Source organism: Diadema antillarum, unplaced genomic scaffold (genome assembly GCF_040938485.1).
Source record: "Diadema antillarum isolate AM-2024a unplaced genomic scaffold, OU_Dant_1.0 seq00001849_RagTag, whole genome shotgun sequence".
Classification (NCBI taxonomy): Eukaryota; Metazoa; Echinodermata; class Echinoidea; order Diadematoida; family Diadematidae; genus Diadema; species Diadema antillarum.
In genome coordinates, this window is record NW_027272521.1 from 878,386 (window position 1) to 904,945 (window position 26,560).

Here is a 26,560-nt window from a genome sequence, read left to right on the forward strand (position 1 = left end):
CACATAAGTAAGTTTTTGCACTCGGCCAGGTAAAATCAAATCTATGTGCTTTTAATTCCACGGAATAAAAACATCAAATGATATCAAACATAGCAAGCAATAAAAATTGCATGTTTCTATTTTTGTGCTAGTTTCATGACACGTGATAACTTCCACACGGCAAAAATGTCCATTTTTACAGTACGAGTTTTCTCCCCTGTCTGAGGGTGACAATCCAATATGGTCAATACAAAATATCGATAACTGCTGTCATTGAGAGAGAAAATCACTAACCCTGTAGGTGTCTTGGTCCATGGGACCTTCCTCTAGGACCTTCATGGGTTGATTCTCTCCACCAGGAAGTTCTGGGTCCCAGACAAAGAATAAGTATTCCTGCAGCTTCTTCATTGTCTGAGGTCTGATTATTGTTGCAAAGAACAGTGAAAGAAAAAAGTGGAAGAGTATGTAAGAGTTGTGTAAACCATCTGTAACCCTTCATGAATTTGTCAATTCCATACATATTTAAGGGAGCAGAGAAATGAAATGCAGAGGAATGAATTATACCTGACATACTTCTGACGTCTTAGGTCTGTTTGAAAGACTTTGAAAGATATTGTCGATCAATTAAAAAAAAAAGTTACTAACATTTTCATTCTCAATACGGCTCTCCCAATATCAGCAACTGGAGAAGCAATATTACACTGTATGATATCAATCTCCGCCTCTGTGCCATTTTAATACAAAAAGAAAGAACATACTCCCCCCCCCCAAAAAAAAAAAAAAAGAGGAAAAAAAAAAACCTGCATGCACTATTCTCAAATGTCAAAGGAAGGAAGGAAGAGTTTCCACTAATGTTGAAACAGAAATGAGCTTAGTGTATGCAGCTATTTCATTTGCGCTGTGAACTAGTGTGTTTGGTTTTTTGTTTTTTGGTTTTTTTTGATAAACCTTGAGAAAAGGTGGAAATTACCATGAGATTATACAGGTCAGCTGATATGCACAAGTACAAAGACACTCTTCCAGTGGATAGCAAATAAGAAATATTTTCACTATATTTGCCTACAATGCATCACATCACTATCTCAGAACACCAAACTCACTTGGCCATGGCTGGGGAGTCATCATCGTCCGAGTAGGTGGCCAGGCAAGTCTCAAATCGGTACCTCAGCATTCGATTGTGAACCCTGGTGATCCGGTGGATCTTGAGACCGGTGATGCCGTAGGCCTGGTAGTCAGAGGCGCAGAATCGCGACAGGATCAGATCGTGGCAGGATGTGAACCTGGAGTATAAACAGTCACAAACCTTGTTGAACTGCATCTTAATACAGTACAATAACATGTCTGTTTCTGGCTCTTTGTATTCATTCATGCGCAGTATTGTTTGACGTGGCCAGTGAGCACACAATATTGTGACGCATCACACTTCGTCTTTGTTTTTTAGAAGATACTGTGGTGGGTAACTTGATGATCAAGTCTTTAAAAGCCACAAAGAACTGCAAACATGCATATCTCTTTGAGTTGTGTTTCATGCATAGATGTACAAAAACGCTTTCAGACTATATTAAAGGAAATTCCAGTGATCATCCACCACTTCTTTCTACAGGTTTAATGCATATCATTATCATGTAGACAGTTACGAAGGAATTGATAGAACTTTTTTTGTTGTATAATTCAATTATAACTGTTATCACGCATCTTCAACACCAGAGTTGTGTTTTTCTATGCCTTTGGACACCAATCTTAGGTGAAAAGGCTACCTTCTTCAAATATACACATAAGAAATACAAATCAATCAATATAATTATTATGTGTACATATGTACAGATGCACACATGGAATGAACAGACAGATATATAGACACACGGACAGAAAGACAGAGACACAGCCAGCTACACTGATATTCAGACAGAAAGACAAGATAGAGGTAGGTGCGGATAGCAGGCCTTTGGCTGTATTCAATGATAGAGAGATGTCTTTCTCACCAGATGTCAGAGGCAGAGCCATCCTCAAACCTAACGTTGCCCCCTGTCTCCAGCTCAGTGATAAGCCTCTGGGAGGCCATGGCAGTTGCGTGCTTCACTTTGCTGATGGCTTCCGCATGATACTTCTCCACTCTGAGGGTTGAGACATTATACAGCAAAGCTGCTATCAAGCGAATTTTCAAACTATTGCCCATATCTACAATCTGAAGAAATACATGACAAGTTTAACAAGCGATCATCAGTGATTTGTCTTCCATTAAAATACCCAATACATCTGTTCTCTTGAGAATGGGAAAGTGTTGCAGTCATACTTGAGATTTCATCTCAGGTATCACCAGTCTGAGGAAATGGACTATGTGTCTTTCTAACATTATACATATACCGGTATACATTGTCTGCATTGGCAATACATCTCTAAAATTCCACCATCACTGGGGCAAAATCACTCATGCCTCAAGAGTACTTGTATGTGACTGGTAAAGCTCAGCTACCTGCAAACAGTGACAGCATTAAGCATTTGAATGAAAGACCCTTTTCTGAGCTAGTCAGTGGGACATATATTGTCCCTGAGGTAATAACACCTTGAATCTCAATTGGCATATATCAAAAGCCTCCTAACTCAATTTTAAATATATACAATACTGATTTGAGTTTGAAAACATTACAATTATTAATGTAGTCAAAATAATGTTACTTCATAATTTCACATTGTAGTACAGTCTGCTATGTCGAAATATTGGGTCCCGTGAGATTTTCGTGCCAAAATTGATTTTTTTAGCTAACTTGGTCAATTTGGGGGTGCTGAATCCAAAAAAATTTGGTTCCATTTTTTCCGACCACGTCTTCAGCCGCCATTTTGAATTTCAAAATGGCCGCCATAGCAAACTGTATTTTGACCCAATTCTCATGTGAGCATCATAGAAGGTTCAAATTTGATGTAAAAAGCATGTTTATGATGTCAGACATTCTGATGCACCATTTTCTGATACCGTAGATAGTTTTGATACAGTTTTTAGGCAGCCATCTTGAAATTCAAAATGGCCGCAATTGCTAAATATATTTTACCCTTATCTAAGGTTGTAAGCATTATGGAAAGTATAAATTTGGGGCAAAAAGCATGCTTGTGATGTCAGACATGCTAATATATACATATCTATTTTTTAAATGATGGATGATTTTCATTGGCGGCCATCTTGAAATTCAAAATGGCCACAATAACAAATGTAATTGGGCCTGTATCTCATATCGTATACATTGTGTAAGGTTCTAATTTGGGGCAAAGAGCATGCGTATGCTATCAGACATTCTGAAACATCTTTTTCTGAAACGGTGGTTCATTTTGATATTGAAGGTGGCCATCTTGAAATATAAAATGGCCGCCATACCAGAACGTGAATTTTGACCCATATCTCATGTTGTAAGCAATAAAGAAAGTTCACATTTCGGGCATAAACCGGGCTCATGATGTTGAACATTCAGATGCACTTTTCCCCTCCCTTAAATTGCAGATCACTTTCGAGGTGGCCATCTTAACATTCAAAATGGCTGCTTTTCAGCTAATATCTCTGGTTACAAGCAACTTTTAGACATATGAATGTTTATGGTGGTGTACAGTATACATTCTTTTAAAAAACACACATAGGGCCTATACATTCTGTAATAATGGATTATTCGCATTGGCCGCCACTCTTGAAATTCAAGATGGATTTCGACCATATTAGGTGCAGTAAGATCTTTAAACTGCAAACCCAAGCATGCTGGAACACTCATGTGTAAGTCAATCACTTCAGTGAATTGCGTAGGCGGGACTGCTTCCTGTCCTGTAGGTACACTGCCATGTTGAAATGTAAAATGGCTGCCACGGGAAGCATTCCTTTAAAAGCATTGCGTTTGGGTAAAAATTGTGAATGGGAAATTATGTGATTCTGACGTCAAAACAAATGAATTTCAAAAGAATCTCTTAATAACTGTGTCTGAGTGACTAAATGCCCCATTTAGACGATTTGGTTGTAGAGTTTACAACATTAGCCCTACATTCTAAAAATTCATGGGATAGTCACTTTAATAGATAATGTCTTCTAGGCTCATTCCCTGCAAATGTTTTTGAAGTCACAGCACTTTAAGGCAGTACACAATGGAGAATTGGTTCTATAAAATTCTTCCAGAAACAGTGACTTTTGCATTTCTTGCTATGAGCATGATAATGAATTCTGTGGCCACCATTGGTGTAGGAAGCTCAAAGCATTTAATTGAACATTTTATGCATACTCTCTGGAAATAACTACAATGTAATATATCATATTTCCCTGTAGTAGAGGCACAAATTAGGTTGTGAGAGTTTACGAGCTTTGCTCTCTGGATCTATTGTATCAAGACTCTACGAGGGTAAAGCGGAGATTGTCCTGGTTGAAGTCATCCACGCCAAACTTCCGGGAGGCATAGACTGTGTCATTGCACATTCTGCATGATTCCAGGTTTAGATACTTCTTGGTCCATCTGCTCTTTGAGACATCCTCAAATTTTCAACTTCAGCCAGCACCATAAAAGGCATGAAAGAGCAGACCTTTGTTTTTTCTCGCAACGAACTGCAGAAGATAATCTCTCAATAATGTCAATTGTACTTTTATCATTTCCTTTTCCAGTGATGGAGCAGATATCACGCAATGCAGTAAGTAAAGCAAACTTACAAGATCCATGAGGAGAATTGAAATGTCAGTGTCTACGTAATAATCATCAATATCTCTGATTTTCCCGTTGCTCTTGAAGTAGCATCTACATACAATGGAATGAGGCTATCTGTTTCCTCGTTGTGAGTGACGGCTCCCATGGCATGATTATCTTTGGTGACCCATATGTTTCTTTTCTTTCCGTGATGTGGTCTCTGTGTCAGATGGAAATGACTGCTCAGTATTTCAACTTTCAGGCTGATTATATGGCTCAGTTTTGTGGGTTTCTAAGGCATGGGTATGAAAAATGAACCTTTGTTAGTGAGAATGAGGAGAAGGCCATGAAATTATGAGATGAAGAGTGATTGTGGAATTACTTAGAACTTATACCTTCCGATAATTGTATCGTTCAGCAATGACTGCATAATGACAGGTCTATCAGACTGTAGAGCCAGTAGAAATGTTATGAGAAGTTGGTGATCCTCTTAAGCTTAATGACTTTGGATCCAATCTTACATGGTGTATTTTAATCGCACGAGTTGAATGTCTGCCCTTTTTCATACTGTCCCAGAGATTAATATATTTTAATTCTCCTAGATACAAGTTCTTAGTACAGAACGTGAAAACTTCCCTTTTCATCTCTTTCTAGAAATATCCCCCTTGAATGTTTCCGATAGCTGATTGCCAAACACCACATTCATCAGCTTCAAGGCAGTGACAATTTTTGAGATTACCCTCATGTGATGGTCTTCTAAATTGTGGAGGAATTCTGATGCATGCAAAGCGCCACAGAACTGAGTTATTATTGCTCCTTTGTTGTTTTAGAATCATTGGCTGTACAGCAGTAAGCATTTTGGAAGTCTTAATAACTGAAGATGACCCACTCAAGGGCAATCAGGAAAAAGCCTACTCATTCCTTATTCATTCTGTATTATTCCAGAAACATATCTAATGTCTAGCAAATCTTGTTTTAGTTTGTGGCCAACAAACAAGCTTGTGAATGGGATGCCTGGTAGGGTGACCATGGCCTTTCTTGCCATTGGCCATTGCGAGACTTTTCCTGTTTGTCTTCATTCTCTCGAGGCAGCATCAAGTTTTTGAAGATCACCTTCAGTTGTATCAATGCTTGCTTTTGTATAAATATTTTACTGACTGGGCTAAATATAATCATTAACGAGGTTCCACGATGCAAAATAATGTGTTCCCTGAGAGGCAAAAAAACAAACCGCTTTAGCGTGCAGTTCGCGAACCGCATATACCCGCCTGGCTATATGGGATGTAATGCTTACACGCTTGCCCACATGTATGGGACAGTGGTATGCCCCCTCCCCCCATACGCAGTTTTTGCCCCTCAGCATGGCTTGATGACGTCATTTGAACCTCGTCCTTACATTTTGAATTTATGGCGACCATTTTGAATTGAGAGATGGCTGTCATTCTGCTTGACCTGGAAATGAATTCGGTCTATCTAGAACAATTTTGGCAAATTCATCTAAGGCGCTTTCAACAGTATAATATGTTTTCTATGGCAGCCATCTTGAATTTCAACATGGTGGCCTGTCTAATGATCCACAATTAGGAAACAGCTGTACTGGAATGTTGGACACCACAAGCATGTGCATTCTTGAAAATTTGATGCTTCTACAATAATTGCAACCTGAGATATGGGTAAAAACGTTATGGCGGCCATTTTGAATTTCAAGATGGCAGCCTACAAACTGTACAAAACAATCCACAATATCAGAAAAAGATATATCAGAGTGTCTGACATCACAACGATGCATTTTGCACGAAATTTGAAGCTTCTACAATGCTCACTGTTACAGATATGGGTCAAATTACAGTTTGCTATGGCGGCCATTTTGAAATTCAAGATGGCAGCCCACAAATTGTATCAAAACAATCCACAATATCAGAAAAAGATATACCAGAGTGTCTGACATCACACTCATGCATTTTGCACCAAATTTGAAGCTTCTACAATGCTCACTTTATGAAATATGGGTCAAAATACAGTTTGCTATGGCGGCCATTTTGAAATTCAAAATGGCGGCTGAAGACGTGGTTGGAAAAAATGGAACCAAAGTTTTTTGGATTCAGCACCCCCAAATTGACAAAGTTAGCTAGTAAAATCAATTTTGGCACAAAAATCTCACGGGATTACATAGTAGCCTCTACTATTGACAATAACACTGTCATGCAAAAAAGTTGTGAAAATGAATTTTTTTCTCTCCTCTGAAAATTCATGATTTTTGATATACAGGGTCCTGTTACCCCCATTGTTACCCCAATATGTACAAAGAGGGTGAAAACACAGCAGTATACAAGAAGTAAATGGCTACTCCTCCCCTCCCCACCCCCACCCCAACATCCCCCCCCCCCCCCCCCCCCCTCAAGGACACTCACTGTTCAAACAGTCCACAGCAGGTGTCATATCTCTTCTGGAGCAGGGCCAGCTTGGCTCTCCTGTCAGCTTCTACAGTGGTGTGGTCCTCCTCTTGCACATCGCTCTCTGTCCCGCTGCCATGCTGTTCATCCTCATCATCCCCAAGGTGGCTACTCCTCCTCAGGGGTGCCCTGGTCTCTATCTCTCTCTCCAGCTGAAAAAGGAATTTTATTACTATTCCGTTAAACATACATGATGAACATACCATAAACTCTGCATAAATGTCTCGAGACTCACTCGAAAACAAATAGGGATAAGGCTCCGGCACACCGAATGCTGCCCAAGCCCTAATCTGTTACACCTAAGCATCAAACATGGTGGAAGAAAAAAACAATTGATGTGTATCATTTTAACACGACTGCTTACACCAAACAAGCAATTAAAGTGCCCTCATGGTAACTAGAAAGGTAATTGTAATTATTGTTTTGCAAATGCTCTGGGAATGATTTGATACGGTCTGGTGTGACAGGGCCTTAATGGTATACTCTTACAGATGATGTTATACCAAACACAAATATGGATTACGGGAATGTAGACAGAATAGTGAAATGCTCAGTGAAAAGTTGAAGAAAATCATATGATATATCTAAGGATTATCCATTATTAAAGTTGTAATTAATTTATGTGCCCCCCCCCCTCCAGATTGAAATAAAAATTTTGAGATGTCACAATTAAAGAAGGATATGAAGAATATAAAGATAAAAGAACACTTGACCCAGTTCCTGTAGAAGTCATGGACAGCTTATTTCATTACAAAGTGAGTACCTATAATTCCACGTTGCAAAGTACATGTAGCAGCATATGGAACACAATGGTCACAGAATTTTGGAGCTAAGAAATGTAGATGACTTCATGGACACGTCACTGTGCAAAACACGCTCTCTGGAGCAGACACACAAATAATTGGTTCCAATACAGACCTCTTTCACAGCAAAGCTGAGGGCTTTAAGCCTGTCTTTGGTGCCCCTTGTTAACAGCCGCTTCTCCTTGTGAAGTTGGCGCAAGATGTCCGACATGTTCCTTTTCATAGTCTTGACCCGCATGTTATAGTACATCTTCTTCTTCATCACTGTAGCCTGATTGGCAAATAAAAACAGGAAAACCATAAGAGAAATAACTGATCACCACTTACTAGAAATTCCTCATTCACATTGTGTTGTCCTTAGGATTTCAGACATATAACTGATGTTGATGTAAAATAGTGTATAATTCACTGCATTTCCTCAGAGGCGGCTCAATCTTTTCTGCATGACTACTTTAGCATATAAAAAAAAATGACTATTATCTACAGCTATGACGCAACATACCATAAAATTAAGTGGCAACTCCAGAAGTCATGAAAGTGCTCTAATTTTTCAAGATAGCATTATCAATAACAGCCATAATCACAAAGAAAACAAGTTAAGAAATTTGAAATATTAACATAATTGTTCTATCATTCAATCTTTCTTGACTAGCTAGCACTGTCCTCAATGCTTCACCAAAGTCTTCGAGAAAAATAAAATTCTCATTAACACTCAACAGATAAAGAGCAACACCCCTTTAAACACATCCATACTTCACATGATGTGGTCTCCATTCAGACAGTCACCTAGAATGCTAAAATGGGGGGGGGGGGAAATCCCAGTAAATGTCTTGTCATCACATAAATACACATCAATTATTCAGTGTTTTGAGTAATAGTCATGATAAAAATCATGGGCATACATAATCAGGAGGGATGTATGTATACGTATGCCCATGATTTTCATCATGGTTATTACCCCAAAACACTGAAAAATCGGTGTGTATTTACGTTAATGAAGGGCAATTTGTCAATCAGTTTCAATAAAAACAACTCGTTGGAAGAAATTATTGATTTGAATAAATGTCCTGTCAGCTTGGCTCTACCTCTGCCATTTCCCGCAGGCTCTTGTTGGAGACATCATAGGCATCCAGCCTCTCCAGCCAGGGCAGGTGGTAGAGGACGTGGGTGGAGTAGTTGCACAGGTAGCAGACAGGGTTGGGTGCGTAGAGGGGGTCCTTCAGCCCCAGGCTCTTGAGCCGCGGCAGTCTCACTAGGTGGGTTATGTCCTGTGATATTGGGAGAGCACATGCAATGGCACTCAATACACAATGCCCTGTGTACCAAGCATAGTTGAGTGGTAGAAGGCATAAAGGTGCAGCCCGTATTCTTTCTAGGATATGTATGTGGCCCTGAAAAGGGCCTACCTACTTCCAACTACCACACATAAATCTACCAGGAAACCCCTATATTAATAGAGTCCACAGGACTGGCAGTTTTCTCTGGCTATATCTAAACTTTGTCACAGCCGAACAAATGAAGTGTATAAAGATGCGTACAATGTATACAGATAATGATTTGGGGACCTAGATATTTGCTTAGTTGAAACGAGTTTTATTATAATCCTTTATTGTTATATATGGGAGTGCACTGTAGAAGCCACCCTATGCAGCTCAAAATATTTGCACAGCACAATAACTTCCAAGATATAAACTCAAATCTCTGCATAAATGAAATTTAAACGTCACAAATACTCTTCGTAATTTCTTACCTTAAATGAGCAGATGTTGTTCCCAGAGAGATTGAGGTTTTCAAGCTGAGAATGGCTATCCAGTGCATGCCCTGTAAGAGAAATTGTATTATCTTCTAAATCATGATGTGCCGGTACTTCCCGCATTATACATTGACAGAAAATCAGATTTGAATTCATTATAAGCAAAAAGAACAAAAAAAAGAAAAAAGAAAAAAGAAAAAGAAAGACTGCATTCACCAGTCTGGGGAATGCAGACTTTGCCATTTTCTTCTACATGATGTAGGGTCCACTCACTTAAATGCAAGGCACAAGCTGAAATGCACAACTACTGCTTACATATAAATCTTTGGGGGGTTTCAATTGGAATTGGAAGTGCATTGTACATGAATGTGGGAGTAGTTAATTCTACATTATATTTACAACTAAATTGTTCAATGAAATATTGAATGAATGAATGAATGAATGAATGAATTATAGAATTATTTTATTATAGCAAGATTGTTTTGAAGCTATGCCTACAAGACAGAATTCCTTTAGTCACACCTTCAGACATTCATACTGCACATCTCTTGGCGATGGAGAACTTTCACGATCGATACCACTGCAAGACACCACTGTGCTTTGAGCATTTCTTACCAATTTTTTCAATCTTGTTGGAAGCCAGGTTCAGCTCGAGGAGAGAAGACAACCCAGTCAGACCCTTTAAAAGGAAAGGAACAGTTATGACATGCAATGACAACATTCCTTTTACCATTCTTGTCACTCTATGTCAGTAACCACTGGCTGTGTTCAAGATGCTCCAATGATACGATTGCTTGCTTTAACTTATGTGATATTCATGATCGATTGACTGCTAGAGTATATTTTCAACATATACAGTTAACAACAAAGTTATTCATACCCCTGAGAAATTATTAGTTCTGAGCAAATTTCTTACAAGTGAAGGATGTACTGATGGTGATTAGGTGTTAACTTTTTACTTTTATTTGTCCTCTGTAAATTGACATTAATTCCAGTTTCACCTCATTTGCAAAACAATAGAAATGTTGAGCTGTAACACCCAGTCACCATCACTCCATCCTTCACTTGTAAGAAATGTGCTCAAAACTAAACATTTCCCAGGGGTATGAATAATTTTGTTGTTAACTGTATATCAAGAGAAAATACATCTCCAAGAAGAGGAATGAAAAATATGATAACTCAAAAAACAATCAAAGAAAGAATTCATATAGGACAGCAAATGTAAGCAGGTTAATAAGTTGAAAGAAAGTGGTACTACTGCTACAACTACTACTACTAACAACAATAACAATAACAATGATAATAATAATAATAATAATAATAATAATAATAATAATAATAATAATAATAATAATAATAATAATAATAATAATAATAATAATAATAATAATAATACTAATAATGATAATAATAATAATAATAATAACAATAATAATAATAATAGTAATAATAAAGATAAATAAATAATATCATAATACACTACCTTAAAGCATAATCATTATCACAATCATAATGAAAACAATAGCAGTAAGAAGAGAGGAAGAAGAGCAAGAAAAAGGAAAAGCCAAAAAAAGCCATTTCATGAATATATGGAACATTGATAAGTCTCACATACAAAATGCAAACAATCAAAAAAGTATGTTCGCACTTACAAAATTATACAGTATTCATAGATAAATATTAGTCGGCTGAACAGCATATCATTCGGAATGAAAATGATTGAAAGCAAGAAAGTTCATGCCATATCTGTAATAAAAGAGAGCATGACTATGGGAAAAGAATTCTGGGAAACCTTGGGACTAGTCTACACTATCTGGGTTATGGTACCGCTGCCCTGTCAAGCAAGCTCGTGGAAGAAATGCTGAAGGATTCAATCAACTTTCCTTCTGCAAGGACTTAAGAAGACTACATACATCGTACAGCTCTTAGTAACAAAGAGACTTACTTCAATATTGGTGATAACATTGTGTGAAAGCCAGAGAACCTCTAGCTGCTGCAGATGGGATAAATTCTCTATTCTCTCAATCTGGTTGGAGTACAGATAGAGCTTTTTCAGTTTCTTGCATGCGCTCAGATCTCCAATGTGCTGTAAAGCAAAACAAAAGAACACCATGGAATTCAGGGGCATTGTCAACTGTTGTATGATACATACCTGCATGTTTTCACAACAGAATGGTTTGTTTTTTTGTGTGTCTCAATATGTGTTTAAATGCCTTAAGGCATTCATCAAATGTAAAGAAAACATATAAGATGATACAACCCTATTCATCTCTCTCTTTAAGAATGGGACCACATAGGAAGACTTACAAAGATGGCAAAATATGGTCAACATAACTGCACAGATCATATGTTTGATAATGTGTGTCACTACCACTTGCTTGAGATTTCTGGAAGAGGCATCCAATGCAGTGCTCACAGTTAATACACAAAACCCACTACCACCATAAAAAATGGACTGCTTGTTGCCTTCCAATCAGAAATCACTTGACCTTTTTTAAGTTGAATACTAGTTCACCAGATACGTCAAATACTGCACAAATCAGAGTCAAGTACAATGGCTAACTCATAAATATATTACTGTTAGCCTGCTAAATGATAAACATGCTTGAATTTATGACAGATGCTTTGACACTCAAATGCCTGATAACATCAGTGCAATTTTTGTTCTTTGGGTTTTTTTCTTCCTTTCTTTTTTTTTTAATATCATGTGATATATAGGTCTAAATGATAGAAATGGCTTACAGCAAGCTTGCTCTCAGAGATCCAGAGCTCAGTGAGCTTGGGGCAGTGGTGCAAATATTCCATCTCTGTAATGTCCTGGCCCATGATGACTAGTGTGGTGATGTTGGGGAAGAATTGGAGACCCACCATGCGGGGGTAACCAGAGAAAAACATCTCCAGAATGTCCAGATGAGCTCCTCCACCATTTGCCAGGCGGCTGTACTTCACGCCATTCACGATGCACTGCACGTTTGTTTGATTGAAAGACAGACAGCGAAAAATCAAAACATCACTGATATTCAGATGCACAATAGATCAGTCACTGCAAAAGAGCCTCGTTACCTGCCTGCCATTCATCTATAGCTTTATCATGGTAAATCTGTGCTTATTCTGATCAAATACTCAGATGTCCTACATCATATCAAGATAAAATCATGTCTCTTGAAGTAATAAAAACAAATGTAATTGCCTCACCACTTCGCAATCAGAAGTCAACATTTAACTGATAAACGTTTTTGGTAAAGATCAGTTACAGCCATGCACCCTTACCTACCAAAAAATTTAAATCAATATTGCAATAACTTGCTGACATACAGTATGCATGTACAAAACATATACAGTGTACCAACTTGTCACTTTGGATGATCAGAGTTGGACATCAATACTGATACAATAAAAAGCACTAATCACTTTGTAGATGGGTACTTTTGGTATGTACAGCAACTGTATGAGGGTTGCTCTACTGAAAAAGTATAACCTTTATTCCCTGAAGCTAAAAAGTCTGAATATGCCTTGATTTCCTCACAGATCAAGCAATCTATGGCTACTCATTGCCATACATTTGCAAAGCAATGTACTTCAACATATTTTTAAAATGCATCTTCTTGCTTTGTTTTAATTCTGGCTCTTCTTAGTCAATCATCATAATCTTAGTCAAGTCCTTACCACTTCTTTCAGAATGTCATCATCCCTCTTGTTAGGGAGCAGTTGCTCTGCTGTAGACGTAGCCACTGGATGGTGGCTTTTCTCCTCAGAATCTGACATACTTGCTTCTTGTTCACCCTCACCTATGTTGCTGGCACATGTTTTCTGTCCACTAATGGTTGAAACTAGTCCATCCGATCTGTGATATACAATGTACAACATAATATCACATGTGAAAATTCTCCGTATCCCAGTAAACAAAATTTATGTCGAAGAAAAATAAATGAGTTATTTGTTGTTGCTGTTGTGAAAAATTATTAGTATACATTATCTAGAATTTTACATTATGTCTGATACAACTATATTCCAATTAACAATGAGTAGACAGGATAGTGTTGACAAGTCCCCTGTTTGATCTGCTAAACAATATCTATAGAGGTTATGTTGCTATTGTACAAGTTAAACTAATACTTCAGTTGATTGGACAACAAGTTTTACATACTGTAGCATCAGACTATTAACATTTGTACCAATAGGCAACCTGATTGATGTCTGCTACAACTGCACTTGCACAATTATGCAGTGTATTATGAATGACATATGCCTACCCCATAAAGTAGTTACTGTAAGCATACACTGTTACACCTTGATGTACACCAAACTGTCACTTATTACCTCCGCCAAGGGAGGAGGTTATGTTTTCATTACCGTTTGTTTGTTTGTCCACACATGTGCAAAATAACTAAAAAAATAGTGAACAGATTTGCATGAAACTTGCAGGAAATGTTGAGAATGACACAAGCCACTGGGAACAAACGATTAAATTTTGGTAGTAATCCAGGAATTTTTATGGATTTTATGAAGGATTTTGATATTTTAGCAGGTAGGGTCAACGAACTTGGGAGTTCAAGCTGCGCATTTTTGAGGTTTCATACACACACCAAAGTGCGTGCTCTAGTTTCTGCTAGGGCGAGGTGTGCCGCGCAGCTGAGGGTTGATGACGTAACAAAGGCTTAATATTGGGAAAGTGGGTTATTTTCAGCAAGCATCCTGTATGAGTGGAAATCACTGATCTCTATGGAAGGACAAGATCAGTGGTTAATAAAGCATGTTTGGCGGAGGTCTGCACTCTCAGCTCAGAGTGCTAATTTTCTAGTGTTGTTACTAATGTTAGATTATCATTTGGAATCTGGGGTTGGTATTCATAAACCATTTTCACCTTCAGTATGTTTCAGCTACCAGTGAATATCTTCCAGGTTTGCTAGACATGGTGGACGAGGTTGTGGTTTAAAAACAAACAAACAAATAGACTCTCACTATCATGACTATGGTTCTAACCACTAGAATATATTCATTTTCTTTTTCCCAAAAAGAGGCCGGCAATTGTGCACTTTACGGCCCTATATTATCGGTACCTCATTCGCCGTATGCAAAGGTGATATTCCATGAACCACCACGCACTGAGCAGCTGGCAAGCTTCTCTTGCTGTATGGAACGCCGTTTGACAAGTGATAAGGTCACTAAAAGCCCGCCCCACTCACTGCATTTCTGCTGCGGATGATCACATCGAACTGTGCGATCGCGATTTCGCGTGCCTTTGCTCTCCGCGGCAGGATTATTGAGCTTTACATATACAATGTTTCATCGCAGAAAATTGCCATGATCATGGCGCAAAGTGTGAGAAAGTTGGCAATAGTCTGCAATACAATAGATTCCATTTTTGAACATCCTAGCTTACGCCAGCTCGCCACAACAGTTATGTGAATAATATGCCTCCTTCATATCCATCGCGATCCGACCCCATCACAAATCGCGCAAACCAACAATGCGGGCGAGGTTTGTGTGTGTCCATGTAGTGGCTGCCCGTAAAGCGATAGCTATACACACTTCGCACGGCGTCTGGTCGGGCTTGTTAAAAAAGGTAAAGTGTAGACGAAATAAACACTAACAGACTGACGAATCGGGATAAGATTTTGGGTTTTTTAATTATATTTAACAGAATGATTTCGCCAACGTCACGAGTGGACATATTTCCTGTGCAATAGGTTAATTAGTGATCCCCTAGCCCGACCAGACGCTGTAATTACGCCGTGCGAATACAGCGTCTGACAAGCGAGACATATAGCTTCAAAGTGAGGAACCTCAACACAACTAAAAAAACTTATGAAAATTTATACTTTTATTCTACAAAGAATATGTTACTCACACTAAATGCATGTTTATATTACAGAAGAATTGTTCACCACACCGGGTCCATAGAGAGCCCTTGCGGTAAGTCCGTGGAACAAAAAAAAAAGACAATTTCTGGCGCAATTTGACCGTCCGGTTGACGTTTTTACCGTTTATCGTTGCAGAATTCAAAATGGCGCCTTCATGCTCCAAAGCGAGCGCGGCATATGCGGTGAGAACGTACTGTATTACAGAACCTATATCGTATTGCGTAGGGCCTACTGCCTAACGTCGTCTGCTAGCTGCGGAGAGATCCATTATGCGTGCGTGCGCTGCTTGAGTGTAGCAGCACGGTCGATAGCATACAGCTCTAAGGGGCATTCACATCACGTATACGTATGTGTATTCAAATTGGCCTGGCGTGAAAGACAGTGTACCGTTTGGATATGCTGGATATAATCATCAATTTCGGTAAGTTTCATAACGTAAATTTGAATACTGATAGCATAGATATCAAGTCTTATTATTGGAGATTGTATTAGATGAGTTTGAGGTGACAAAAATGATCTTACGTATCAAAATTGAAAGCGATCGTAATCCGATTACTGAGCTCTCTTCGTGGTTGGTGGTCCCGCGAGTACAGCCCTGTCGCGACGTACCTACGTACAGCGACTGGGCTGTGTATAGTTAGTGATCCCCCTGCTTAATAAGATTTATCTAAGCATCAAAGTTTACCACTCGTTGCGTTCCATTGTGTGCCAATGCACAGCACCCTGTTTGTCGTAGGTAGGGTCCGCTCGCGCTCGATCACGTCAAGCCGAGCAGGGAAGGGTGTTAAAGCAACCATGTGGGGTCCGTAAGTGCTTTCATCACGCACACACATGTTGACACATTCATACACACTGGCACTGCATCCCAACGTGAAATCTCACACACATGCACACAGTACAGTGCCGGAAGACACGCTGTCAAACCCGCGGTGCCTGATAGGTACTCAAATTCGCACGCACTGCTCGATTAGGGTAAAATCTCGCATCGATAATTATAGGGCCGTAAAGTGCACAATTGCCAAAAGAGGGAGGGGGAGCATTCTTGTCCCTTGATCGAAGCAAAGCCTGCAAAGGCACTAAAATGTTACAAGTAATTTATGTTGTTAAGTTGTAGTATTCACAGTAACATTTAGTCCCCATGTTGTGGGGAAAGTCCCATGCCAGGATCTGACACTAGTTGACAGACACAAAAAAAATGGCAATCCTGGGTTTTATTTAGGGGGCCGGGGGCTAATTAACGTTAGGCTTCTATTGTTCTAACTTCACTGCACTGTGGTCAGGTGGTCTTTATCAGCACAGCCATTTTCCCATTAAAATTTAATTGCCCAAACAGTGCCGAGGTCTACACTTATTTTTTACTTAACCTATAATTTACTTTACGATTAATTTCACAGTAGGCCTAGGTCTAGTAGAAGGGTCGTCTAGACAAATAAGGTACACATGTATCCCATTAATTTTAGATCTCTTAGCTGGAATTAGGAAAGAACGGTTTGGTTGATTGCTCGCTCCTCGATCTTGCCTGGCTTATTTTGGCTCGGCCGGCGGCCTTGTTTTATGTAGGGTAAATGCTCCTTTCTATGCAATTTTACTCTCATACCTTTCAAAGTCAAGGTCCGATTTGTGCAGCTGTCGGATGTCCGGTAGTCTCAACTTATGAAAACAAGTATTATCAGATTATGATGATAATCAATCGCAAAAAAGCGATCCGTCTCGACGACATAGACGTAGACCGAGTACGTGTGTGTGTACCACCGTACACTACACACACGTTAGACCTATACTAGTATTACCCATGGAGTTCGCCATTACTGCAAATGACGGTTTTTGATTGGTTCATTGCAGTCACATGTGATCCAGTAACCTAGCAGAGTGAAGCTTGCCTCCTCCGTTGTTGTTGTTATTGTTGGTGGTCGTGGTTCTCGGCCAACTACTGAGTACTAGTAGTAAATGGCGTTGTCGATTGATTGTTACAAATAAAATTCAAAAAAAGAAAACCTTACGAAGTGGGAAAAAATGCTACTTTTCTTTTTTCTTTGGAATATTCTCTCAATCAAATGACTTGATACAGAGCAAGTTACGACACACGACCTGGGTAGCTGATACACTGAAGTTGATCTCTTTTGTGGAAATGTTAGGCCTATTTGGTATTTACCAGTATAACGTCAGTTCTTCCATAATCCACTATGAATGTTCATAAATTTTGTTCTTGAATGTATAATTCAAACGAAATGCATATTTTTAAAACCGAAGTTGTTCCTGACATCCAGGAAGCTTTACGAGATAACAGGAAAAAAAACCCAAATATGAATCGATGAATATGCATAAACACACAGTGTAAGTCACAAGATAAGTAGATAACATAGCAAGCAGGGAAAAATATGGAATAGAGTACAACAAAATCAAAGAAACAGACACGGACCAGCACATAAGACAAACAGGGCTGGTGGAGCATTTTCAAAAGTGGTGGTGGGGGGGGGGCACTTCTGGGTTTCATGAGCTAACAAGCAAGAAAAAAAACAAAAAAAAAAAAGGTCCTCAGCTCATCTCTTCCCTTCAACTTCCGGGTTTCTTCAGCTGACAAGCAAAAAAAAAACAAAAAAAAAAGGTCTTCAGCGGAAAAACATAACCGCTTGCTATTGGCGTAAATTTGAATGAGCGCTACATTGACACACGCGCGCGAGGTATCGTTTTATTCATTAACCCGTGGTTTCATGATCTGCAAGAGTTTTCAAATTGACGGGAATTATAAAAAGTTATTTACCAGTGGCAGATCGGGGGGGGGGGGGCGTGCGCCCCTCTTTATTTTTGGTTTTTAAAAAAAAGAAATAAAAAGGAAAAAAATTGGGAGGGGCACGTGCGCCCCTCCCTTTAATTTTGTAATGGCGCCTCACCCCCTTTAATCCGCCCGTTTTTGCCTTGTGTTATATACGGCTCATCATTAAACTTAGTTTGTGGGGAAATATCAACAGCTGATGTAAACAACAGCAACGACAATAACAACAACGAAGGAATTGCAATCCGAAAGTTTATGAGGATTACAATAGGCCAAGGGAAACATTTAGAATGGGGATATAGGCCTAATTGAGTTTTATGGAAGACAATCATGTTTGGAATCGGGTTTTAAATCAAACAGCTTGACCCTCCAATTTAATTCATTACAGATTTTGAGCGCATTTCAGTCAGCGCTGTCAGTAAACAAATTTGTTTTGCATTATCTATACTGTCAGTTTTGGCGGAAAGACAAAAAAGGGAGGATTTTTGCAAACCGCATATAATTAGAACAGGGCTGCCTTTAAGCTTTAACGTGAAATTTACACGTAAAAGAGTACGGACTACTAAAGTATTATCTGTCGTCCAGGAACAAGTTAACAGGATGTCTATGGAGAACAGTGTTATCTTTTCTTCATTAATGCGAGAGTAAAAATTTCAGTTATAATCATAGGCCCTATATGGGGTGGTATCAATTCTTGCAAACAAGATCAATAAGAAACAAAATGTCATATAATTGACTCATTAATGACCGTATCTATGTTCCTGACCACTCTTCTTGTTTCACTGGATTGCTATGGGAAAGTGTTTAAAAGAATAAGAAGGAGAATTGTATAAAGATAACTCATTTATTGACACCAAATATCTTTTTGCCCCAAAAGAGAAGCCTATCATATAGGGCCTACAACGTGAAAATAAAAAGCGTATGGATAAACAGAATATCTATTTCATTTCAATTTTTTCGTCCTTAATTGTCTCTAATAGGGCAAAGATGTATATGGAGCACAGTTGTATCTTTTGTATGTGAGTGAAAATGTTAATTCTTAATAGATTATTATGTCGAGACTTGAAACACAAATAAATACACTATATCAAACACACACACACACACGCACACACACATACACACACACACACACACACACACACACACACACACACACACACACACACACACACACACACAACTTTGCCACGAAAGCCCAATACTCGATCGCTCATACTTCCCCCTTCCCAATGCTTGTTGCATTTTTAAAAAAAAAATGGGTTGAGCACTTCCACGTTTATTTATACGGAATGATCATTGTTTTCCTTTGTCACATGTGTATGACGAAAGCAAAATGATGCCGATTATTGATAATATAAAGGCATTTTATTAGATCAACAGAATTACTGATGGAACCTTTTTCCATATTTCAAAACTAGGCCCTACGTTCAACAAACTTGTTTTTAAGTATAGGTTCTATCATATTTCTTTAGCATTCATTCTCAGATTGCAACTTTCGCAGACTGACAACTGTATGTTCTGACAATAATTATTCAATTATGTTTCCTATAGCTGGATATCGTGACTTGTATCATTTTATGTTGCTATTATATATTTGATGTATTTCAACCTAGAATTATGAGAATAAATGGAAATTGAAATTTGAAAACATTTTAACAATAAAGTAGTTCAATAAAACGGCTAAAAACATGACAATCATACTCGCAGGCTATACATTCATCGCCTTCAAATGGAACATATACCAAACAATAAAAAAGTACCAAACTTTATTGTGCCTTTTTGGTGACAAAGTCATGCACGAGCGTGCAAATGTTGTGAGTACATAGGATTGATGCGAGATGTGACGGGTTCAACAGAGTACGCAAATGAAGGTAGCAGCTAATTATAGACTAGAACAGCATAATATAAGGTAATGAACACATAATGGATGGGCGTGGTCTTGAATAATTGCGGAGGCCAATTGATATTATAGTGCGTTACATAATTATGGGTCACATACCTGACGGAGAAGAGAAAGAAACAAAACAATTCGAGGAGGAGAAAAGGAGAGGAGAAGGAAATGACCTGGGTATGCTCATATTCCGCAAAAATGGTCTTTATCAACTCACCTCTTCGCATTTTTGTTCACTAACTTGTAATGTTATGAAAAATCACTGTCCTTATTTTAAAAGATTATAACCCGGATGAGCCAATAAATATTTAGATTATTTTGCATTTTTAGTACTTATTCAGTGGCACTTTGTGTCTTACTGTTTTCAGGGTACCATTATTGTTTTATGTTTTGGAATTGCATTTCATACATAGGCGAAGAGGAAAGAAGACTCTGAAACCATCAATGCATTCTGGAAAGAAAAATCGTGCATAATAAAATTCACAATTGCCTTGAGTTTTGGACGGGAGAGAAGTCGAAACAGGAAGGAGGAAAACCGGAGAATGATATCAAAAAAAAAATTGTTTCATTTCATTTCATTTATTAAGTTTCCACACAAATCATTCAGTGTTGGGTTTACAACATCCATCCATGACAATGTAAAGTAACGCATACATAAGTTATAAATGCAGTATATGTACTTATATAAGAAGAACAAGAAGAGAAGCTGTAAATGAGAAGGTGAGAAAGAGAAGAAATAGAGAAAGGGAGGTGAAAGACAGAATGTTTGCAGTGAATGTATATTTTATGATATTTCATGTGCCGTTGTTTTACCTGGATCTTCATGATTATATCCCAAACGACGTTTATTCAATATATTTTAGTACATCGTTTGGTTTACAGTCTTTGTTGGAAAGATATACACATTGATAGATCATGAGAGCAGCATGTTTGCATGGATCCGTCGCATAAAATAAGTACTTTTTATGGTGTCATTTCGTCGGTGTTTTCACGAACCGACGCTATTTCGATTTTGGTCAAAATTTTCAAAATCGAGATATTGGTACCAAATGAAAGTGCTTTCAAAACTCCACCAAATCCCAAAATTTTAGATCACAAAATTAATTATTCTTAATTTTATCAAAGAAAGAAAAAAACGACGGTACTCGAAATATCGAGAAATTGAGAAAAAGGGGTTTCACGAACCGACGCAGGAAAGATACGCCGGTTCGTGGAACCCGAATTGCTAGGGTGAAGAGCAATGCGGGTTTTACGAACTGTCGCAGTTGCATTATTTTGAGCTTTGTTCAACTTACTGGCCTAGAATTAGATTTTGGCCCTAATCCAGATCTCAGAGTGAGAACCAAACCTTCTGAAAGATGAATGACGACCTAAGCCAGCCCACTGTCCACGAGTGAAGTGAATGGTAAGCTATAATCCTATTAAAATCATGCTCAAAATAACAGTTTCAGTTGGACTACCATAACCATTAATTGCGGTAGAGTGTAGTCCCATGTATTCAATCGCGTGATGCTTATGAAGCCTAGTCTGTAAACGCCATCCAATTTCAAATTAGATCCCAAATCATATTATTTATAGTTTCTTTTCAACTTATGTCGTTACTTCTGAGACTAATGAGTACTGTAGTCGTAACGTCTGTGTGCAAGACATGCAAGATGTCAAAGTCTCGAAGACACTCATGGCTATGCCTTGACTTGAGTTGAAAATGAAATCATGAGATTGACAAAGTAGGCCTACTAAACTAAAAAAAGAGAGTAAAAAGTCTAAAAGTAAAACTCAAAGGAAGAGTAAAGAATAAAGTTAGACATGTTAGACTTTAACTTTCAAGTTTAACTATTAAGTCTAAGTTAAGACTTTACTTGTAATACCAGTTACTAAAATTAAGATCAGCTGAAGACAGTGAAGTCTAAGACCAAGTCAAATTAACACAGAGTCTATAGTCTAGCTCTAGATCTACATCTAGACTAGTGGTAATAGTAGGTAGAGTCCACCCATTTTTTCCCCCAATTTTTACTGGTCCATTCCTGAAAAAGTTACTGGTCAGTGTCCAACAGTGATTTTTCCTGGTCAGGGACCGTCGGACCAGTGCCAGTGTGCAGCGTTGGTGTAGATGTCATCCATGACAGTGTGTGGTCTAGTGATACTACCAGTACCTACATTGTAAACACTACGAGTAGTACTCTACAGGTTAGGTGGCTTTCCTGTACAGTGCAGTGTTATAGTATACTTGTGAATTCAGCCCTAGTACCGTACTGTGTGTAGATATGTGACATTATGTCTAACATTAGTTCGAGTGGAGTACCTTTGAAGCACAGCGGTGGGGCTTTTTTTCCCTAAAACTTGTGAATGTGGCCCAACCAAATGGCGTTTACATATTTACGCATGATTGATAGTGATACAGTAGCGCTGTCGATTTCCACAGCAGCCATACATAATCTTTTGTCCTTTCTTCTTTCCTTTTTTCCCTTTGTTCTTTCACCCTTTTTATTCTTGGAATCGAAGGACTTCTAAGAAATGTCCCTCGACTGATTTAACCTGGACTCTTGAGTCCTGGTAAACCTAACCTAACCGCGTAACCGTTAACGTTTGTTAGGCCTAACATAACAGAAACACTGACTTAGCCCTGTATTGACTTTGTCTTTGGCCAACTTACTGAGATGGCGAGTCTAACTCTTTAACGTTAGTCTAAACGTAGTCGTTAGATCTGTCAGTGTCAGTGTCACCGGTTATTGTATATGGTGCCATCTCTAACGTACGTTAACAAGTTGATGTTAGTTATCTATGTCAACTTACTGATTCAGTAATAGTGGTACTGTCATCCTGTTGGATATCGCCGCAATATCATCCGTGACGTGTTAATTTCGTGTCACAAAGACCAAAGTTGCCAAGATCTACAAATAGTATTAGATGTCTAGATCTAGATGTAGTCTAGATCTATAATATAAATTCTGTGTACCACTGGTAACTTAAAAGTGAAAGGTCTAGACTTCACTTAGTCTATAATTAGACCAGACATTCATGAGGCAAAGGCCTATTTAGTAGATCTATTCTTATTCTATTTTAACGTCAATTCCTACTAACTCGCCACGTGTTATTCCTAAGGCCAAGGACTTCCGGGTTAGTGATTCTTTTTTTTTCATAAATACCAAACAGCAGACGTGTTTCATTTGCATTCTTGCACAGACTTCATGAAAATATGTGCAGTATCAAAGAAATATGATGCACATGACAATGCTAGTGTTTTATAGGTGAATGGTTAATACCTTTAAAAGCTGAATGATAATGTAGAGTCTAGGTCTAATTAAGATGTTTACAGTCTCTGATAAGAAACAGGTTTGATTGTCATAGACCGTTTCCCAAATGCAGGTACATGTAGTAATATTCAGCTATTTCAATGCAATGCCTTGTTTACAAATACGTGTACATGTAGATTTATATTCATGTGAATGATAATTCAATTTCTGCATGAGACTTACTAAGTGCTAAACATAAAATCTTGCATCAGTAAAATGTGTAAATAACGAGACAATTTGAATATGCATCAAATACGAACAGCAGCATTTTTTGACATTCTTTGATCCTGCATAGGCCTACAATTTTGTTTTATGTTTAATATAAATAGAGCAAAATAATTTCAACTTCAGTTTTGTGGGCTGATTTTTTTTTCTTCTCAAAATTAAAGTTGTATCTTGTACCATGATGTTTGATTTTAATCAAAAGTTCTTAATTTCTTTCTTTTCTTTCAGATGACTGGTGCCATGTAGTAGCGAAGAACTGGACTGTCTCAGAAAAGAAAAGGAAAAGTACAGGGTCGTGTACATCACCAACGGATGTGAATACAATGGTAATGTAGAGTCTAGGTCTAATTAAGATGTTAAAGTCTCTGATAATAAACAAGTTTGATTGTCGTAGACTGTTTCCCAAATGCAGTTAGTAATATTCAGCTTTTTCAGAGCAATGCCTTGTTTACAAGGACATGTAGATTTATTCATGTGAATAATAATTTAAATTCTACATGAGACTTACTAAGTGCTAGACATAAGATCTTGCATCATTAAAATATGTAAAAGGCGAGACAATTTGAATATGCATCAAAGACGAACAGCAGTATTTTTTGACATTCTTTGATCCTGTATACCGTTTTGTTTTATGTTTAATATAAATAGAACAAAATAATTTCAACTACAGTTTAGTTGGCTGATTTCTTTTCCTCAAAATGAAAGTTGTATCTTGTATCATGATGTTTGATTTTAATCGAAAGTTCTTAATTTCTGTCTTTTCTTTCAGATGACTGATGCCATGCAGTAGCGAAGAGCTGGACTGTTTCAGAGAAGAAGAAAAAAGTACAGCATCGTGCTGATCATCAAGGAATGTGAATACAATGGCTTAGGAGAGAAGACAATCTACAGATAGGATAGAAGGGAGAAATTGGGATGAAGGGCGACAACATAAGGACGGTATATCTACAGTGAAATGTGATTGTAAAGTGGAAACATGAAAGGAGATCCTAAGATTGAAGGTGAAAACAATGCATTCCATTCTTTGAGGTCGTAATTACAATTTTGCTACACTTTAATAACACTACAGAGAGACATTCATATCAAGGAAAGTTTCATGTGGATATGGAATGTTAGATTTTTTTTAAGTGTTCATTGGTATGTATTTCATGATAATAAATCTTGAAGGTTTTGTGTGGTAATCATAACTTTGTGATAAATCTTGATAGATTTCTAAGTGCACATTGGCAATATTTAGATGATGCTGTAATCAGATTAAGTTCTATTCTCCTTTATTCTTTTATTTATTATTTTGTTGTCTTCAACCCACTTTGAATGTGTCACGTATGATTCTTATAAACATGGGAACATGCACTCCATGTAACTGATAGGACTTATAACAAATTGACATAATTATTCAACCATCACTAGACAGTTCTGTTATAAGATGTTCTTTATGTAACTAAAATTGTAAATTATGATACGTGTATGTTCCCGTGCAAACTCACAACAAAATACAGAAATATGATTTCTTTTAATAATAATTCATTATGTCTCTAAATTTACAATTAAAGAAAGTGATTGCAATAAGGATGTCAAACATTGTATAATAAAATAATAGATTATTCATTTGTCTCCATCCGTAGTAATGCACGCAACTGCAGTGTGCAGTTTGTAGGCTGCTGTGAAAAAAAAAAAAATTACAGGCAGCCCAAGCAGGATTCGAACCCACGACCTCTGGATTTCTAGACCAGCGTCATAACCACTAGACCACCGGAGTGCCCTGGCGCTACCTTTACACATGAATAATTAAGTATAGAAGGGCTTGGGGGCGCTTCGAAGTTTACTGCTCTTATTAAATATGTACATGTCATTTGCAACTCAACTAAAGATGATTAAACACACTGAAATTCTTACTTTAAATGATATTCATAATCTGCTTTTTTTTTTCTTTAATAGCTTGGGATGTACACTTTATACACTGTATCGGTCTACATTTCGCCTACAATATGGAATTCTTTACTTCGAGAAGTTTGTTTTTAACAAACAAAATATTAAGAGTCCTTTAAAGGTGCTGTAAAACAGTGGTGTTTGTTTGTTTGTTTGTTTTTTGGTGGGGGGGGGGGAGTCAAATTAGCCTTGGCCCCTCTCCGCCGTCTTTTTTTTCCTTTAGCTGCATTTTTTTTAGTCATCACATGAAAATTCGTCTGCATCCACCCCGTAGTTTTGCTGATGACCTTTCTTTTCAATTATTTTAGCCACACACAATTTTGGCCGAATTTCCCCACCCCTCTTGTGAATTTGCTAGTACATGTACTAAAACACATTCTCAGAATGTGTTTATAGTACTGGTGGATTAAGGATTCACAGGGAGGGGGGGGGGGGGTCGGCCAAAATTTCTCTTTTCTCATATGTAACAAGCCTACGGAGCGAAAGGCTGATATTATGGGCTTTCTACACACATTTTTAGATGCTAATTATTGGTTAACATGAGCACGATCATTTATGTTGTGATTAATTTGTTTCCTTATATATGTATGACTTCTATTAGAGACTTAATTGGCTTGGCACTCCTTACATCGACCTATTTTAGACACCCATTTCCTCTCTCTCATGCTTTTTCTCTACTGTCCTGTGAATAGTGTAACTACATGTACATGCAGCACCTCTTCTCTTTTGTATGATATACATCAAGTTTTTATCTGAGCATATGGGTGTTGCAGCACTCTCAAGCTCCATGCATATGCAGCAACATCTTTGTGTGTTCATATACATAGTTATGCTTGATAATAATATCATATTAATTTGAGAATGTTATTCTTTCTCTTGTATATGTTCCGTCCGCACTCTATAGATGTAAATGTACGATGTAAGATTTGGTGTGCATGTTCGAACTGTGTT

The 26,560-nt window shown here is 37.9% G+C and overlaps 1 protein-coding gene, 1 long non-coding RNA gene and 1 other non-coding gene across 3 annotated transcripts in view; 1 reads left to right on the forward strand and 2 right to left on the reverse strand.

Annotated features, from left to right (window-relative positions):
* LOC139712726 (leucine-rich repeat-containing protein 9-like) overlaps positions 1–17,181 on the reverse strand; it is a 34,783-nt gene extending 17,602 nt beyond the window's left edge. The window contains 12 exon segments of the mRNA XM_071624524.1: positions 274–397; positions 1,080–1,259; positions 1,962–2,093; positions 7,034–7,227; positions 7,994–8,149; positions 8,964–9,146; positions 9,629–9,699; positions 10,247–10,310; positions 11,577–11,717; positions 12,374–12,595; positions 13,298–13,475; positions 17,093–17,181. Of these exon segments, the coding sequence (XP_071480625.1) occupies positions 274–397; positions 1,080–1,259; positions 1,962–2,093; positions 7,034–7,227; positions 7,994–8,149; positions 8,964–9,146; positions 9,629–9,699; positions 10,247–10,310; positions 11,577–11,717; positions 12,374–12,595; positions 13,298–13,396 (1,566 nt within the window). The 5' untranslated portion in view covers positions 13,397–13,475; positions 17,093–17,181.
* Positions 17,182–21,247: 4,066 nt separating this feature from the next.
* Positions 21,248–24,541, forward strand: LOC139712752 (uncharacterized). The gene is made up of 3 exons (XR_011709597.1): positions 21,248–21,567; positions 23,909–24,006; positions 24,450–24,541. It is a non-coding gene; the product is annotated as an uncharacterized lncRNA (long non-coding RNA).
* Positions 24,542–25,366: 825 nt separating this feature from the next.
* Trnas-aga (transfer RNA serine (anticodon AGA)) lies at positions 25,367–25,442 on the reverse strand. The gene has a single exon. It is a non-coding gene; the product is annotated as a tRNA-Ser (tRNA).
* Positions 25,443–26,560: the final 1,118 nt, after the last annotated feature.